The sequence below is a fragment of the Pagrus major genome, chromosome 17 (genome assembly GCF_040436345.1).
Source record: "Pagrus major chromosome 17, Pma_NU_1.0".
In the NCBI taxonomy this organism is placed as follows: Eukaryota; Metazoa; Chordata; class Actinopteri; order Spariformes; family Sparidae; genus Pagrus; species Pagrus major.
In genome coordinates, this window is record NC_133231.1 from 20,910,587 (window position 1) to 20,923,625 (window position 13,039).

Genomic DNA, 13,039 nt, shown 5'->3' on the forward strand with positions numbered 1-13,039 from the left:
ATGATTAAAAGGCCGGAATGAGGTTGTGAAAGGGCCACATTTAGCACCGGGGCCTCCAGTTGAATAGGTATGGCATAGGGCCATCAGGAATAGCTCTAGTTACAAAAACTCTCTATTTGTGACGGGGAAATATTTGATAAGAAGAAAACGTTCATAACTTAGCGATACACCGTTAGTATCAAAGAGAGATCATTTACACGGATAATTCCTCAATCAGCCCAATTCTGCTCAAACACACAATCTCTCTGGATGTTGTCTTTTCCAGATCAGTGGAAACGTGCTCGCTGACGTCATCACGCATGCGGCCGGCTGTGATTGGTCGGTTTCTCTATGTTATTGTGTGGCTGTCAGTGCACGAGATGTGGGAGTTGCCACAGCACCCAACGTTAACAACCAGGAAAGCGAGTGATTCAGGTACGTTTAATGTGTAAGTATCCTTCCGAAAATGCATTTAACACTTTAACACCTGTTGTTTAACGTTGTCATTGATATCTTTATCACTTAGGGCTCGTGTTTATAAAGGCCCGTGCATAGCTACCACCAGCTAACAACGTTCATAGCTAGCAAATTATCTGTTTAATATCGCTAATGCACGATGATTCCCATCAAGGTGAGCGGGATATCTGTGGTTTACATCGTGTCACTCCACGTAAAGCACTAGTTTCTAATATGAATGTGTTTTTTTTATAGCTAACGTGAAACAGGCGATTTGTATGTGCTTGTCATGTTTTGTTGTTTTTTTCTCCTCAGACACGTGATTACGTAATGTGCCTAAGGGGTAATTTGTTCCACCGGTTGCGAATGGACTTTTGAGAAACGCCTAGTTTCGTTTGGTTTGGGGCAAAGACAAGACAACACACTCACAGCCGAAACTTGGCACTGCTTGTTTTAAAGAAGGCGTCGAGCTGACACGGATAAAGGTAGGGCTGCTGAGCTTGCTAAAACTGGCCTCAAACATTGATGTGCGGTGACGATAACATTGACATTAGCTCGAGTGTATTTCAAAGCACGAGCGTTTGGTAGTTGTTTTTTAATGACTGCTAGTCTGCGATTAGTGTCGCTGTCGAGATGTGCTATTCTCAGTTTTTTCAGACCAAAATTTAGTTGCGAGTCCACACAGTGGCATGAAATTGAGGTCAAACCTGTGTTGATAAAAGATGCAGTCTCGACAGGAAGACAGAAGGTGTAGAGCACAGCATCATTTTGGTAATATCGGTGGTTGGGTGCCTCATATCGCTTAGACACTACAGTAGAAACATATGCTGTTTAACTTGTCTGTTAAATGTAATGTATATCTTTTTTTTTTTTTTTTTTAAAATCTTTTAACAGTTGGGAAGGTGGAGAAGGGCTATAGGCAGAGCCATGGCCGCAGTGCATCACCCAGGGTACCCATCTAGATACTCACTTTACTGGGATGAAACAGAGTGCCTAGACTACTATGGAATGTTGTCCCTCCATGAGGTCTTTGAAATAGTTGGTTCTCAGCTGACAGTGAGCGACGTTGAGGTGTTGTCATTCCTTCTGAATGAAACCTGTTCTGCACCGCACCCGCTTGATCCAACAGGCTGGACAGTTGAGCCCCATGTGGGCGATCAAGACGACTCGGGCGTCTCCCCGAGTCCTGAGTTGTTAAAGGCCTGGAGGCGGTTAAAGCCTCAGAGCTCCCAGGCTCCCTTAGTTTCCTCTTGTAAGCCCACCAGTGGCTCTGAGCTGCTTTTGGAGCTGGAGAAGCAAGGATATCTCAGTGATGGCAACCTAGAGCCACTACTACAACTACTGAGAATCCTCACTCGTCATGACCTGCTGCCTTTAGTGTCACACAAGAAAAGAAGGACAGGTGAGGATGAACTACGGTTTTGTCATTATCAGATTTTGAGATTATGTTCAGTGCTTATTGCATCTTTTTTAAAATCTTCTACTAGAACGTGTCAGCCATTAATGCATTCCTGTCTTACTAGTCATGGCCTGATAGTACTAATCTGTTTTTATGCTCTTCAGTATCTCCAGAGAGAAGTGGACAGTGTTATGGTATGGAGAACATAGAGTTGGAGCGAGCGTCTGGAATGCAATACAGCTGCAGGCAGACAGAAATGCCCTTTTCATCTTTAACACAGCAGGTTAGAACCGGTAAGTACACTTGTATAGTATTTACCTCATTAGAACAGCCAGAGTGTCTCCACAAACCTGTCCACAGTCACTGTTTACCATTCCTTGAGGCATGTACAATATTTACACAACACTTAATGCTAGTACCTATTTCTTGGTGAAGAGGCGCTGGTATTCATGTTGTTTGTTCCATCCTTCTGTTGTGCTAGGAATGTAAACATTGTTTTGTTAAAGTTGTTTCCCCAGGTCAAAATTATAATACACTCAGTTACAGTATAACATGTAATACTGGTGCCTGGTTACATACACTTGTGTTGAACCCTCCATGAGGAAAAATGATGTTTTGATCAGATATCAGCAGAAACAGCCAAACATGGAATTATTAACAGACAGAAACAGAAATAAAACAGGACTGTGGCAGTCCCAAACAACCAGTCCCATCCATATCGTCTGAATTCCATAAACTAGCTCCATGCATCTTTTGTCAGGTATTTACCCTCCTATGCCTGGGCCATCTGTTAGGAGGAGGAGGAAGAAGAGGGGAAATGGCTGGAGCCGTAAGCCCAAGAAAACAAACAGACAAGGCCCGCCACTCCCTCCACCACAACCACCACATAATGCTTCCTGCAGTAAGTGCAGCCTCTGTGTTCCTTACCTCCTTTGTAGCTTTTCATCTCTTGACCCCTATTTTCATCCCGCTACTTTCTTTTAAAGATCATTTTCCCTTCTTTTCATAAAAGGCATAAACTCCAAGTTCATTTTCAATCGTTCTTTCACCTCCAGCATCACCAGATTTCCTGTATTGTCTCCTTATGTTGTTTGTCTTGGCTGAACCTTAGCTAGAGTTGAGGAGTTTTCACACCAAGTCTGAATTTTTTCTTTTCTTGTTTTTTCAAACCATCATTCCAAAAAATCCTAAAGCACAGAAACCTTGCTCATTGAATGTTTTTTTTAAACTAAATGTGAAAATCTGCATGCCAAAGCAACGATTGTGTAAACTGTCTTTATTCACTTAATTTCCTACTTTGAAGAGCGCACAACTCCTCTCCAGTACATCATGCTTTATTCACCAAATGTTTCAGCTATTTTCCCTTTCACCTTGATGAAGCCAAGATTATTGTGTTACTAACAAACTTCAGAAGAACTGAACCAATTATGGTGTTATTTATTGTTTAGTATAGTATACAGGTTTTGTCCAAGTACTTACTTGTTAGCAATGCAAGAACTCTGTTTTGGTCAGACAACTCAATCTTGTTTCTCATGACACCAGAAAGTTACCCACTGTCTGTGCAGCAGTTGCTGACATTACATCTCAAACATATAAAAACAATTTAAAGGCTCTGTTTGATTGACAGCTTTCTGCAAAAACTACAACAAAACAAGTTGGTCAACTCTTGCACACAGGGAAAAAAATGCATGCAATTCCCTTTGAGTTGACTGAAATTTAATTTATGAATCAGCTGTTTCACATTGTTTCTTCATTGTTATGCTGTAAATGTTAACACTTTCAGCATCTTCTTAATTGAACATACAACATCAAGGAGATATCGTTGCCCTGGCCATTTCTCCATCTGGCCCTTCTTTACATTATTTTCCCCTCATTTCACCTTTTCTCTAACCCGTTGAGCTATGCAAAGCTGCTGCTGTTGATAAGAGCACAAACTGGTAGGTTGTGTCCTGTCCTTTTGTCTACTCTGTTTGAAGAAAGTTGTCATCACTAGCCCTTTTTCTGCTTTATTGTCAAGCTTGATACAAAGTTGTCACAAATCAACTGTCAAACCTTACATTTCTTCCTGAGAAATTATTTGCAGTTGTTAAAGGCAATCTAACTCTGCTGCGAAGCTGCGCTATGTAATCCATTATCAGGGTCCTGCTTTACGTTTCCACTATTGCCTGCCTTTTAATCAATCTATGCTAGTTTCTCTCAGCACACTGTGATTGAGATAACACTAACATTAGTTGCCCTCCGTGTGAAGTTTGCTTAGTCATTCATGCAGACCTTCTCAAACATTTCTTTTGAACTCCATCGTTGCCTGTTGGTCAAAAATACTTAATGCAACAAAAGGCTGATGATTCTGACTTGATTTAAAAAAAGAAAAGAAAAAAACAATCACGTAGCAATGAAGACAGCCCTTCTTAGCTATTCAGGATGAGTGATGTGCCTGTGACTATGAACATGTTGCTGTCTTGACTCCGCATTTGATTCCACCAGGTTGACTCAGGATTGTAACCTAAGACACAGTGGATCATGGAGACAGAGGGGGAGACTGAACAACAAAACAAAACAGTCTGTCTGTCCACTCAGTCCATACATACCGCAGAGTGCGTGATCGACTCAGTCATGCACTCTCTCACAAGTCTGGGCCGATGCCTAAGGTAAAAGAGGCTCCCCCCCTTGTTACAACAGGGGTTGGTGCAGCCGCTTTGCTCCTTATTCGATGATTGTGTAATGTAGCTGCCCCCTACCCTATACCCTTCAGGAAACTCTCTCAAAATGATCCTGTAATGTTCTTTAGTGTTGTGAATTTTGAATGAGGAAACATTCTGTTTGAGATTCCTTATTTATCTATTTCTGACAAGAGTTGTTGGTGTCAGTGTTTCACAGAACAGAGTCCTCAGCAGTAAGCCTCAAATAAGTTCCCAGCTGGTGTTTCAAGCAAACATGCAAAAGAAACGAAAATCTCTGGACAACTCAAAGTTCATTTGATCTCACTAAAACCATCGTAATGGGGATGTATGTAGAGGAAGTGTATTTTCAATTCCCTGATATTCTCTGCAGTCCTGGTGAACTTGACACATTTTCACAAACATGGCCAACAAGCTCCTTTTATGTCCATGTCTGCAGTGTTGACATTTGTACGCATTTCTGTTAATACTAGCAGGCATTGACTTTGTAGATTCAGAATATTCAGTGTTGACACCCTATTGCTCATGACATGTAACCAATCAGATAGTGTAGTGGCCGGGATATTGAGTGAAACTACAGTGATGACTACAGACTGAGAGAGGCGGTTCCATCAGAGCCAAAGTAGTTTTTACGTTTTTTAATTTATCTTGCAGGCAATCGGACAAACAAAAAACATTCCGACAATCGGAAAATGGTGAATATCTGTACTGATAATCGGCCAGGCCGATAATTGGTCTGTCCCTGCTCACAAGACTTAAATTGAGCAGCAAGGTGCTACAAGTTGCAAATGCCAGTGTACCTATTAGCCCCATTCACGCTGCCCTTTGAGTTTGGGAATCATGCGCCGATTCTCTGCATCGTCCTCTGTGTGAAAGTGTCAGATGTGGAGAGGGGGGACAGTTTCGCTGCGGCTCTGATGCACCTCCGGAGGTAGTATCAGAGCCACAGCAGAGATGAGCCAGCGTCTGTGTGAATGGAAAAGTCTGAGGCGCGGAGCGTGTCGATCTGATGGTGTTCACAGTCTGACAGCCCAACAGATCCTTCACTCATCAAATAAAAGAGAAATGCCCCGCAAAGCAACGTTGCAGGACCAAACAGCAGTAATGTGGTAACTGGTAGTGTCCTTGGCAACTTACATGAGGAAAAAATACAGCAGTTATACGTGGAAAAGTGTCTGTCATCCTGTCTGTCCTGCTGACTCTTCGTCACATTTCTGCTCGAAAAACAGCGTCTGTCCCCGGCAAAAAACGTAACTCACCATGTGTTTGTCTCCTTCCACTATTGTGTTGTTGTAGTTACTGACTTGATAAAATCAGAAAACTATAATGTGATGTTACATTTGTTTCGGAAACCAAACAAGAAGACAATAATCAGTTTTGTCTATTTTTAGGTTATCTGTGGTTAACGTTTGGCTCTCAGTCTAGGACACCAAATAAATGCTGATTATTTCAACTCGAAACAGTTCGGACCAGCGAAATGGACGAAGACAAAATAGAAATATGTTGGACATGTTTGTGAAAGTGCCAGTTATCATGCATGTGGGAAACATTTTGGAGCTATCCTTTCGCCTCACACTGTCTTCATTACAAGTGGTTCTGAACATCTGCCAATTTGGATGCTCATCCTTTTAATAAGGACTGGCCGTGTATTCTATTTCAGGACATCTAAAATGGCCGCCAACAGACAGCTGTTAAAAAATGCCAGTGTAACCTTTACTTGAGCAGTTCTGAGGAAAATAACCCAACAGTGCTCTGCTGAAGGAGGCTCCTGCTGTATCTTATCTCTGTGCCCTGTGTGAGCCATGGGTGTGCATTTGTCAAGAGGGAGCAGAGATAGATAGGGCGGTTCAGTCCAATGCTGGCCCCTAGCATTTAAAAAGACCTCCAATACTCTTTCTTGTCATGATTCATCTCTCCGATCATTTTCAGTGAAGTGTCTCAATTACATTCTGACAATAATAACTGCCATTACAAATGCCCATAAGGTGTTTGTTGCCTCAGCTCAGTATTGGTTTTGTGCCATGTTAATGGGATGCTTGGTATGACCCTTACTTGGTTTAGCTGACTTGTCTGACTAACGTTACATTTTGAGCTTAAATAATGGGTTGGTGAAGGTGAGGGTAAGGGGTCCAGGTAAGAGTGATCCCAAGCATCCCACTGAGCCACATGTAATATTGTAGAGCTACAGTAGAGGCAGTTCTGAGCTGATTAAACTTGCCCTGACTCAAACAACTAAGAGAACAACTAAGAGAAGTGAGTGCTGTGCCATGCCTGCTTGATGTTGAAGAAACAACCCAGTCGACAGATATCCAACCCACTTGTGCTTGTCTCTCTCTCTCTTTCTCTCCTTTCTCTGTGTTCGCAGTTCTAAACAGACCAACCTGTGTGTCAGGAAAACAGTATCCTTACACACAATGAGTGGGAGAGAACGAACACTAAATGCTCAAACTACGCAAAATGGTACAGAGAGCAATTTTTGTCTATGGGGAAAAGAGGGAGAGTTCTGTCTGCCTGTCTCTCAGTACTCCCCTAACTCTCCACTCTCTTGGTCAGTCATTCAGCAGAAAAACGGATCGATAAAGAGTTGAAGCTCTCCGTGCCAAGTGACTCCTCGTAAATGGGTACTTAAACTTTTTTTTTCCCTTTTTTTTTTTTTTTTTTTTTTGGTGGGGTGAGATGGAGGAAGCCAGACGGGCTTGGTGTTTAAAGTGAGAAAATGAAAGCTGTGCTTCCTAATGTCCTGTCTAAGTGGATGTCTCTGTGTCTGATGAAGCGTGAAGTGCTCTGTAACCCTAACAAAATGACTATCATTGTGTTCCTGTGGTTTTAAATGGCCTTCTCCTCAGTGCACCCTATCTCTACCTCCATCCTGCTCAGTATGAAATGGGGAGGCAGAAATGGAGGCCATCCATAAATACAGTAATTGCATGAAGGGCAGGTGTTTATCATAGCCACAGCCCTCACACAGTGTAATGATCCAAAAGGTCGAACTGTTAACAGCACTTCAACTTAATATTTCACTGAGTCCGTATTGAATATTGGATAAGAGTGCCAAAAGTTAGGTGATATTCAGTATTATGCCCCCTCTTTTAATATAGATACTCCATTTGACTATTTGTGATAAATCAGATAAATGAAATGCTTAAGCACGTCCTGTCACTGCCGCTTTGCTAATATGCTTGCAAGGGTAATGTACAACGAAATGTTTCCAGCCCCCCACCTTGCACTTTTTTATGTATTATTGTTTTGCAACATGTAATCACAATGGATGCATTTTCAACACTGATTGACAGATAAAGACCTCCAAAGTGAAAATCCTGTAGTCTGTAATCTGCAAGAGTTTCCTACAGGCTTTCTATTAGGGGTGAGTGATATGGCCAAAATCTATCACGGTATACGTAATATATCACAGCAACAGTATATATCTTGATTTGCAGTTGTTTTGTAAATTCTATTAAGAAATAGTTTAAAACCAATCTGTACCATACTTTATCACATTTGATTATTTCCTTCTTTTATTTTTAACTTTAGTACAAATGGTTCACATGAGAAAAGATGTGAGTTAAAAACAAAAGACTCAAACCAGTAAAACTAGCTTTGTTTCAAAATGGAAACTTTCCGGTTCAAGCTGTTACAGGTTTTAAGGTTAACAGGTTGCAAATAAATTCCAGCCTGACCTGTCAGTGTAAAAATTACAGGAATTAGAGGTGCGTTACCGCCACCAACTTACTCTTACGTAACGTGAGAATGTTACGAATATAGAGCAGAAACCTTAAAGGATGTCTCCCGCGATGGAAACAGTACTGCCAAATCTCTATTGATGGACACAATTTTACCAGCGTAGGTAAACAGTCATATCGCCCCACCTGGTAGCATACTGAGCGGAACTTTATTGGGCCCTTTCCCTGTCCGATAACTTTTGAATTCCCAATCAGAACCATTTCTTTCTATTCTTTTTTCATTTTGATGCAGTTTTGGCCATGTAATAGACTTACCAGCTATTAGCAGTCCACTGTTAATCAGTGTTGTAAAACAAAAAACTCGGCACTTTACATTCTGTCAGAACATTCATTTTCTGTGGTATGACAAAGTTTTTTCTAACCGGTATGTTGTGTGTATTGTCAATGGAATGACCTGAAGAAGAGGTGTTACAGACTAGTATCAGTCATATTAAACATTGTAATGTAGAAAAGGTTTGATAATTTGCAAATCACAGTCATCTTTGTTATTTCCTTGAAAATGTTTCATATTATTGTACCACAATGATTTCATGAAGATAAAATGTTTTTTCATTTTCTTGTGTGAGCAAATTTAAGTGTAAATTGAATGATCTCCGTTTGCGAGTGGGCTTTCTATCGGATCTTTCCCACCCTGCATAGTTTAAACATTTCTTAAACCATATCGATTAAATGTCCCTTTTGATCCAGTCCTCTGTTTTAATAGTAATCTAATTACAGCCTTATGAAGCATGAATGCAAAAGCCAGTGTTTGGTCATTGCTCTCCTACAAATGTTAAGACATGCAAAATCAATGCCTTAATTCAACATTTGCATTTCTAATGTTGGCATTTTCCAAACTTCATCCCTCTCGAGTCTGGCACTATTCCCCATAGCCCCAAACAAAATATGAATGGAAAGAGGGTAAACGTGACTCACAGCTACTGTTTAGTTAACCAGGAGCAGACCTTGATATGTGTTCAAGTCGGGTCCTTGGTGCTCTTGTAATGATCCTGTGCCACATTTAAAACTCTCATCTTTGTCTTCCTATCATGCGATTTACACATATAACTCTGAGTGATCCGAGTGATGTGAAGACATATTTTATGACTATCCGTTATCAATTTGCTGCTCACTCCTCCAAAAATGAGTAACTTGATTTCACCTTACGTGTCCCTCTGTTCAAAGTTTGACGGAGAACAGCAAAATGGTTTTGGTTGGGCTTGGTTTTGCATACCTAGAGATGCAATTGTGGCTTTAAAACTACTCAGAATAAAGGTTTCTTTGCAATGAGACATTGATGGGAATGTTTCAAGTGAAATAGATGTCATTGGTAGTGAATACTGTTTACCTCTGCTGAAGAGCTTTGAGTGGGAGAGATGGATTTTTGTTGCAGCAAAAGTCGTCAGCCGCTGGTTTCAACTCGAAGCTCTGGAATAATGACATGGGGGACGATCTCAGCCGCGCTCTTGCTCAGTACAGTATGTATCCTCTGATCTTTCTCGCTGTGCTGTTGCATGACCGCCAATCCTGTTACTGCGGAACTCCAGCATCTGCACTCAGCATTAAACATGTTGATCAAAATGAATATGGCGATTTTAAACACCGAGATGGAACAAAACACCACTCCAGGGTTTGCCACTGCTAAGTTGCTTTCATTTCTGTTACCACGATATTTGCTTAGGGTGTCAAGTTAATTTGAATATAGTCACTACATGATAGCCGTGATCTATGTAGACCATGCTGGATGTCGCACTGAAAGTTCTCCAGCATCCAGTGTCGTCTGTCTTTCTGAATCATCTAGTTGACAGGAACACTTAAAATGATTGAATTGCCTGGGAAGAAAACAACGACGCTCGTTCAGTTGCAGAGTATTTCTCTCGATGCTGTGTCAAATTTGTTTTCACCAATACAAACTCAAGGGGTTGCAGCAGTGTTAAGCACAAAAATGCACACAGTCTGGTTGGTTTAGCTCCAGTGCACCACGTAATTAACAGCCTGCTCTGCCTCGCTGCACCATTATATTTGTTCTTTAAGTATTTCAGTGTACAATTTCCTGTATAGTTAGTAGTCTCCTGGGTCACTTTCTCTTTTGCTAACTCTTCTGTGCTCTTGAACCCCTTTTTAAAATCCCTGCTTAATGTAGTGCACTAATGCAGTTAAGCTAAATGAGCTGTCTTATAATGATTTTGTGTTGTCCCCATTTCTCTTCCCTTTGTTTCAACTTCTTGACCCCTCCCCTTTCTGTCTGTCATGTGGGCCCCTCGGATTTGGCTGTTAACTTCTTATAACACTTTCCGTAACCTTTCCTCTTCTTTCTCACCCTTTGCTGCTCTCTTTTTTCTCTCTTTCCTCCCCACTCTCCTCACTGTATCTTTATTCACTTTCACCCCTCAACTCTCCTCTACCACACTGTCACCCCTACTTTCTTCCACTGCTCCCTCCTCTCTTCATCCTCAGATGTCCGCCTGCGCGTCAGGGCTGAATACCTGGAACACGAGTCGGCACTCCGTGATGGTGTCTCCTCGGACAAGCAGCAGCCCCTGGAGCGACAGTTTGAGTTGTTCAGCCAAGCCAACACGCTGCTTCGTTCCAGAGACCTAGGTTCCATCGTCTGCGACATCAAGTTCACAGAGCTGGAGAACCTTGACGCCTTCTGGAGCGACTACCTGAGTGGAGCTCTTCTGGAGGCCCTGAAGGGAGTCTTCATCACTGATTCCCTGAGGATGGCAGCAGGCTCAGAGGGCGTCCGCTTGCTGATCAGTGTGGACCAGGACGACTATGAGGAGGGCCGAATGGTGCTTAGAGCAAATTCTGGCAGTGGAGGGAGACTGCTGTCATCTAGTAATGGTGGGCGCACAGAGACTCACTGGCCTATATAGGCTCGGAAGACTCTTTGGACCATATTACATTTACCTTGAAGCTTGGAATAGTACAGATTGTTAGAAGTTGTGGTTACAGGCATATTTCAAAGCATTTTAAGGCTTACTTTTGGAGTTGCAATCCATGTAGTAGCCACTAGATGGCAGCACGTACCATCTGTTGTTTGTTTTCATGAGAGGCCTTGCATTTTCAGAATGGTCAGCTTTTAGTTGAAACATTACCATCATTTGTGAAAGAAAAATGTATAATGATGGATCATTGTGCTTTCCTTTGGATTCATGCACAGGTGCTACTTTGTAAGACATCAGGATGTATCAAGATTTTTCTTCTTAGTCTCAGTGAGGAAAGGACCAAGCAAGCCTGTGCCACAAGACCATGTGGTAAGCCCCTCATAACATTATCAATAAATAATAGTAATAATAAATAAGGTTAAGACAACTGGGCTGCCACAGATTATAGAAAATGCCTCAAATAACTATAAAGTGTTTACACATTCAGATACTCATGGTCAATAAATAAAAGACTAAATAAATCGGCCACTGTCAAACTAAGCATGTATTCACCAGTCTGCCCAAATGTATGCATAGACAGACGGTAGGCATTCAGATTCCAACATGGCTCCTGATTTCCTCAAATACGAACACACGATTATACTCAACAAATTGTGCTTTACTGCCAAACAGATGTTTGACTTGAAGATTATTGATGGTGCCAACGGGTATATCCTTATTACAACTGATTTAAAGGACATGGAAAAGTTTCTGATCTTTAAAAATATATTAGAGAATTGAGCACAGATAAAAAAGTGGGCTGCTCTCAGCTCAGATTGACCTTTGTGTCTAACTTTGGAGAGCCTAGTCCACATATACACACCTAGATAACAAACACTGGGATTCTCAGCCCTGTGTACCACGATAACTCGACTTGTGATTGCCGTGGTCAGTGGATACGGCAGTTGCCAGTAGATGACAGCAGTGATTAGGGCCAGGCCTCAGCAGACCATGGAAGATTCATCATCCCAAGCTTGTCAACAGCAACCCGGATAATGCAATGGTGGCTTGTGTCCGGGCTTCCAGCTAGGCCTCGGCAAGTGCTTCTCTCAGCAAGTAAAGCACAGGACAGTGCGTCGGTCAATAGAAGTGATGTTGGGGAGATCAAAATCAAAAGTGCACATCCCAGCTCCACTCAGCCCTGCTATGTAGGCCCTGTAGAGTGGCTCACGGACAGCTGTCTACTCACCCTGCTGGAACTAATGCCTGGACTTCACTCATAGAAGACGATCAATAAGGGCCCTCCTCTAAGTCCCTTCATACAGGCACGACTTAAGCAGGCAGACTTGCTACTGACTGAAGTGCAGTGCTCTGCAGGGCCAGGCAGAGGGAGAGACAATGGACATGTTTTTGTGTACTTTTGTGTGTCTTTGATGAATGATTACTTTAATGCATGATTGTATCATGCATAGGAAGAAAAAAACTAATTCTGGGGAAGTTTTTGTAAAAACAAAATTTGCTTTTGTTATGGCAATTCTTTTTGTAAAAATCATGATATATTAGACATTATTTCTGGTGAATAATAAAGTTTTGAGGGCGAAAGGTGTTGGTGCTTGATGACTATTTTTTCTTTTACAATTTACAAAACAACCTTTGTTGTATCAAAAACTAAAATTGCTGCAATTTTAATCTTGCTGCCAATTCTTGAAATGCACAGGTATTTGTTTTACAGTTAGGTTACTCAAATTTGCCAAGAAAGTTTCACTCCACTACCAAAGTTGTCCATATGAATAGGAAAAAACATCTCATAAACAGATTGTCATATACCTAAAGTATTTGTTAAGACACTCAGACGGCCTTAAAAAAGGGGTAAAAATTATATATGGTATTAAAACAAATTATTAGTTTATTCTGTAGAAAGTTCTGAAAATACGCGTT

At 41.5% G+C, this 13,039-nt stretch overlaps 1 protein-coding gene across 2 annotated transcripts; it reads left to right on the forward strand.

The window, feature by feature from the left end:
* Window positions 1-374: 374 nt before the first annotated feature.
* On the forward strand, window positions 375-12,707 carry dedd1 (death effector domain-containing 1). 2 transcript variants are annotated; one of them, XM_073485482.1, is made up of 6 exons: window positions 375-414; window positions 751-920; window positions 1,330-1,837; window positions 1,999-2,127; window positions 2,595-2,735; window positions 10,689-12,707. In XM_073485482.1, exons 3-6 carry the CDS (start codon window positions 1,363-1,365, stop codon window positions 11,108-11,110), a joined length of 1,167 nt encoding a protein of 388 aa, XP_073341583.1. In that variant the 5' UTR covers window positions 375-414; window positions 751-920; window positions 1,330-1,362; the 3' UTR covers window positions 11,111-12,707. The 2 variants fall into 2 exon arrangements, with proteins under 2 accessions (XP_073341583.1, XP_073341582.1); XM_073485481.1 differs by having other exon boundaries at window positions 382-427.
* Window positions 12,708-13,039: the final 332 nt, after the last annotated feature.

Coding starts and splice junctions, on each gene's coding strand:
- dedd1 (XM_073485482.1), top strand. CDS start 1,363: ATGGCCGCAGTGCATCACCCAGGGTACCCATCTAGATACTCACTTTAC. Junction 2,128..2,594: donor AACACAGCAGGTTAGAACCG/GTAAGTACACTT, acceptor ATCTTTTGTCAG/GTATTTACCCTCCTATGCCT. Junction 2,736..10,688: donor ACCACATAATGCTTCCTGCA/GTAAGTGCAGCC, acceptor CTTCATCCTCAG/ATGTCCGCCTGCGCGTCAGG.